A 6000-nucleotide genomic window follows, 5' to 3' on the forward strand; every position below is an offset into this window, starting at 1 on the left:
ATGTTAATGTTACTACACTCACAGCCAAAAATAAGTGATTTCATGGGAGTCGGGCAGTAGCACAGTGGGTTAAGCACGTGTGGCACGAAATGCAAGGGCCAGCTAAGGATCCGGTTTGAGCCCCCAGCTCCCCACCTGCAGGGAAGTCACTTCACAAGTGGTGAAGCAGGTCTGCAGGTGTCTATCTTTCTCTCCTCCTCTCTGTCTTCCCCTCCTCTCTCCATTTCTCTCTGTCCTATCTAACAACGACATCAGTAACTACAACAATAAAAAAAAACCCAAGGGCGACAAAAGGGAAAATAAATTTTTTAAAAATTAAAAAAAAATAAAAAACAAGTTATTTCATTTTGTTGTCAGCTTTGATCCTCAAAGAGGAAAAAAAAAATCGATCATTTATGTTTATAAACATTGACAAGATGAACTCCATCTGGATAAACTCTTATTATGAAAAAGGCTGGGCTTTTTATTTTTTTTACTTACTTATTCCCTTTTGTTGCGCTTGTTGTTTTATTGTTGTAGAGATTAACGATGTCGTTGTTGGATAGGACAAAGAGAAATGGAGAGAGGAAGGGAAGACAGAGAGGGGGAGAGAAAGATAAGTCACCTGCAGACCTGCTTCACTACTTGTGAAGCAACTCCCCTGCAGGTGGGGAGCCAGGGGCTCGAACCGGGATCCTTACTCTGGTCTTTACACTTTGCGCCATGTGCGCTTAAGCCGCTGCACTACTACCCGACTCCCTAGGCTTTTTTTTTTTTTAAACGTTCTTAATTATGTTTCATTAGCAAAAAATAAATAAAACAAAAAATAGACTCCAATGTCAGACTTTATGTTTCATCACCCTATCGTTAGGAATATGAAAACAAATTTTTTGCTATCCTTCAATTAGACCTCTTTGCACTGCTGCTCTAACTTTATACTAATCTGATGCCAGATGTCGCCAGATGCCACACATACTCGGGAATACAGCTTTGTCTCACCAATGCCTCAAATGCTCACTTGTAATCTACTCTTGAAGAAAAAGACCCCATAAATTCAAATGTTATCATGTGTGATGAAATTAAAGCAGCTTTTTAGTAACTGATTGCTAGAGCAAACTGTGCATTCCTGAAAGATTTTTCTCAAGCTTTGAAAAATCAAAGATTTTTCTACGTTTCCCTGGCTGAAAAATCTAAGATGTGAGAAAAAGATTAAAGAAATCCTCATCTTGGAAGCTTACCTGAAAAGCATCTGCTTCAGCATCCGATTGGCTGTCACAACTCTAGGAAGGCGGCCAGTGGAAAGGGAATGCAGCTCCAAGTTGGAAGAAATGAGCTGGGTCGTCATGTCTGTATCTGCAGCTGTTCCAGCACCACAACAACTAAAATATACCACCAGAAACTTGAATGAAAATCAATTATCAGAAGGCTCAATTAGAAGAACTTCTGAGATCACTTCTAAAATACAAGCACACTGATGCTTGTGAGTACATGTGCATGGTAGCTGTTCTAACCAGTCTTATACAAACACAAAATTGAGAATATACATGTAATTGTATAGGAATATATTTCTCTATGACCCCATGGAATATTTCAAATTAGTTTCTGTGCTCCCAAATAGTCTTATTTTACTAATCATAAAATGCATTCAAGTTGCACCAAAGAGCATGGCATGCTAAAAAGTTGCAATTCGGCAGCAGGGAAGGTAGCTTAGAAGGTACAGGGCAGGGCTTACTTGCATGCCTGAGGCCCCTCATTCAACCGCCCACATTACACATGCAGGAGAGGTGTTCTGCATGCCTTCTTTCCCTTTTTCTTATTAAATTTGCTTTTAAGTCTTACAATCCCACAATCACCAAGTATTAAGTACCACATACTAATCATTCTGAGTGTTCCGAATAAAGAAAACATGACATAATCTTAGCAGTTAAGAAACTAGAATAGACAAAAATTGTAACAACTCACAAAATACAATAATAATAGCATATGTGCAAAATGCTGCGGAAAACTAAAGGAGAAAGCAATCAATCCTAATATTTGATTTGTTTCTGGAGGCAGGGTATCACACATGTGGAATCCTACTGTTCCTAGGCCAACTTCTTCATTTATTTTGGATACAGCCAAACAGGTGGGGGGGGGGGGTGAACACACGAGACACAACAGTACTGGCCTTTCCCCAGGCATTGTGGCATGAACTGGGGCCACACATATATCAAGGTACACACCCTGCCCAATGAACTATCCACCCATCTCCCAAAGCATGAGAGATCTGACATCTCAGATGTACCTAGAGCAGTATGTGATGGCTGCTAAATTAAGCTGAAATGGTAATTTTCTGGGCAATGTCATGATGCATCCAGTAGAGCACACAAATTACTGTGTACCCAACCCTCAACCCCCATGTGTGTGTGGGGGGGGAGCTTCACAAGGTGAAGCAGTGCTACAGCTCTCCTCTCTCCTTTCCCTCCCCCCTCAGTTTGTCTTTATCAAAAAAAGAAAAGGTAAAATTGATATTAAGCAAAGTCTTAAATATGATAGAGTTTGAATCTAATTCTGAATGCAGTATGCAGATGTGAAGTCTGTGGTCTGGAGTCTCAAGTCTGTAAAGCATGCACCTGCTGAGCTCTGCCATGGCCTGACTAGAGTTTTACATGAGGAAAGGAATAGAGGGAGTGGGAGATAGCTCGCACACTACAGTACACTTTTACTATGTGCTAGGACCCAGTTTTAAGCCTCCCTACATACTCCTTACAACATGGAAGCATTATGCAAAGGGGAGCTTCACAGTGAAGCAGTGCTCTGGTGTCACTCCTCTCACTGACACTCCCTGTCTCTATCTGGAACAAAGAACCAAAGTGACAAAAGAATGGAAGACAGGGAAGGAGGAGCAAAAGGACACCATCAGCTAAGAGTTTTACAAAATCCTTTAAAGCAGGTAAGCAATAAGATGGAGAAGAAATCAGACGCAAAGAAGCCAATGAAATGACAGCTGTAAGGTTCCCACTGAGAAAGAAATATGAACTATGGTCTTAGCAGAGAGGTTAGAAAGAAATTAACTTTAAGAGACAGACATAACAAAGAGCTAGATACTAACTGAAATGATGACAAAACAGCTGACTTCAGGATGACATTTTAGACGTTAATGGAAATGCCATTTAAGGAAACAGAAAGAAAATACAAGTCATTTTATTTTCCTTTTTTTAATTTATTGACACAAGAGAAAGGAGAGAGAACCAGAGCATCATTCTGGTACATGCAACCTTGGGACCTCATGTTTCCAAATCCAAGGCCTTGTTTACTTCACCACCTCTAGGGCTGCTTAACATGTTTTAATGAGGGATATAGTAAAGTTTGAAAACCTTAAGAACTATTTGAACCAATCAATACTTACTAAATGTTAGGAGATATGAAGTGTATTTTTGAACAGTTCTTGTCAGCAACAACCATCCCTTCAGTTGCCCTTGTATCTGCTCCAAGAACTATACCATCCTATTTAAAGGGGGGAAAGATTTCTGTCTTAATTTTACATGTATAAACCACAGCTCTATAGGGAAAACAATTTTTTCATTCCTTACTACTGCCATCCCCCACCCCTGCCAAAACTCCTACCCAAAGTATTATGCTATACTTTCAGAATCTTTTTAAAAAGTTATTAATAAGCTTTGCTGGTTGAATCATGAGTAGGTAGTAATAACTGTGATTCGATTTCAAATGAAGTTCCAAAACATGCCTGATTAAGATGACAGAAATGTCAGGTGTCTTATTAATTTATTAAACAGAGTACTACTCAGTTCTGGCGTATGGTGGAGCCTGGGATTGAACCTGGCCCCTCCAAGTCTAAGGTTGAAAATCTTTTCTTTGCATATCTACCATGCTAAGTCCCCAGACTGTCCATTACTTTTTAACAGGTGTCGCTCATCACCTTTCACAACATCTCTTTTTGACACTTTACAAATTTAAGGCAGGAGTTACGATGTCCATTTAATATGGATGGAGAAAAATTGGCTCTAAGAAAAGTGATAGCCAGCCCAAAGCTAGAAACAGCAAATAAATTAACAGTTAAGACAAGAATTGTCTGGCCCTCACCTTGTGTTCTCCCATCACACTGGCCTGCTTCAGTCAAATACTGCAAAGCCAATAAAGAATATAAACTGCTGATAATCGCACAAAACCTCCAAACATCATCTCTCCTAACGGGCAGACATATTAACAGGCGCCCTTCCCGACAGTAAAGGAGACCGAGTGGGCCGTTTCTTGTTCAGTCACTACTGTTCTCAGCCAGTCCCAGCTTACCTTATACACCACCCCCGCGATAGTCGTCCCAGTTTTCCGGGCCGAGGGAAGTTTATACCCTTTCTTTGCAAAATCGGCCTCCAAGAAGGCATTTCTGAGAGCAAAAACCAGAGAATAAAGTGAAGAGCAGGACCATGCCGCGCGGAATGGAATGAAGATTGCCAAAAAAAAAAAAAAAAAAAAAAAACTCTTAAGGGGAGAAATACTTTCTTTCAGGAGCCTCTGTTCACCAAATCCTCCCAACACTAGGAATACTATCTCGTTCGCGACGACTGATTCCCAAGGGGAGGAGATGGAGAGCACCCGAGCGCCCTGGTTAGTGGGAGAGGAGACCCGGCCGCGGGAGAAGCCCAAGCCAGGCCCGGGTTGCCCTGAGTCACACGGGCATGAGGGCCGCTCGCCCCGCCGTCAGCCCCACCTTCGGACTTTCCCGATCGCGCCACAGCCCAGCTCCGACCCCGACACCACACTCCCACCCCCGACTTGAACTCCGTCCCGGGCTTGGCCGTACCTGCGGCAGTTATCAAAAGAAAAACCTCCGACCGGCGGCTCACACACTGATAGAGCCGCCATCTTCTCCAAAGAGTACTTCCGGGCCGGGGGAGGGAGCAAACAAAAAGAGCAGAGAACTTCCGGTGGCGATGGTGACCTGACTGAGAGGGCGGAGTAAACTCCGCTCGAAGGTGATTGATCTTAGAGTTACGTGTTCCCAGAGGAGCAGCAGATGTTTGGAGTATGTCGCCCCAAGTGGAGTGGAGGAGAAACTGACACCTGGAGTTGGAAAGGACTTGCCCAGGGTAGGTAGATACAATCAGATCCAATGCCTTCTGCTGTTCATTGGGCTCTGTGAGGCTTCAGAGAAAAATATGCCCAAATTCCAGCTACAGCCCCACCATCTCCTAGTGCAAGCAAATCCTTTTAACTCTCCAATTCTGTAAAATTAACAATAAGCACATAAAAAAAAATGCTCCAACTTGACCATTATGTAAATGCAAATAAAAATCACAATGCTGGGGTGTTGTACACTGACTAGAGTGGCAGATTTCCGTGCATGAGATCCCAAATTCAATCATCAGAATTGCATATGTGTTTTGATTCTGTCTCCCTCTTTCTCTCATTAATAAATAAGTAAATTTTAATATTGTTGTTTAAAGACCACATAAAGCTATCACTTCACACTTATTGGGATAGATGTACTCAAAAAGACAGAAATTTTCATGTGTGGAGAGCATGTGAAGAAATCAGAACCCTCACCATGACTAGGGGGAATGGAAAATAGTACAGTTGCTCCAGAAAACAATGTCAATAAAGAGTTAAACATAACACCAGTGATTTTTCTCTTCAATAAATTCCCGAGATAATTGAAATCGTGTGTTTACAAAAACTTGCATATACATATTCAAAGTAGCATTATCCATAATAGCCAGTGATAGAAACAACTTAAATGCTCATCGATTGAAGAATGGATACGCAAAATAGTACAGCAGAATATTACTCAACTATAGAAAGGAATGATGTGGGAGCCGGGAGGTAGTGCAGCGGGTTAAGCGCACATGGCGTTCATGAAGCGCAAGGACCGGCTTAAGGATCGCAGTCCAAGCCCTGGTCCCCCCATCTGCAGGGGTCACTTAGTGAAGTGGGTCTGCAGGTGTCTTTCTCTCCCCACCCCTCCTCTCAGTCCCCTTCTGTCCTATCCAACAACAACAACAGCAATGACAACAATAACAAGGG

General features: G+C 42.2%; 1 protein-coding gene across 1 annotated transcript in view; it reads right to left on the minus strand.

Moving 5' to 3' along the window:
- PSMB7 (proteasome 20S subunit beta 7) overlaps window positions 1–4935 on the minus strand; it is a 64832-nt gene extending 59897 nt beyond the window's left edge. Inside the window, exons 1-4 of the mRNA XM_007539973.3 lie at window positions 4781–4935; window positions 4270–4363; window positions 3368–3465; window positions 1218–1358 (exon numbers count right to left, since the gene is read on the minus strand). Of these exons, the coding sequence (XP_007540035.1) occupies window positions 1218–1358; window positions 3368–3465; window positions 4270–4363; window positions 4781–4842 (395 nt within the window). The 5' untranslated portion in view covers window positions 4843–4935. The remainder of the gene's footprint in view (window positions 1–1217; window positions 1359–3367; window positions 3466–4269; window positions 4364–4780) is intronic.
- Between the last annotated feature and the right edge of the window lie 1065 nt (window positions 4936–6000).

This window comes from Erinaceus europaeus, chromosome 10 (genome assembly GCF_950295315.1).
Source record: "Erinaceus europaeus chromosome 10, mEriEur2.1, whole genome shotgun sequence".
Classification (NCBI taxonomy): Eukaryota; Metazoa; Chordata; class Mammalia; order Eulipotyphla; family Erinaceidae; genus Erinaceus; species Erinaceus europaeus.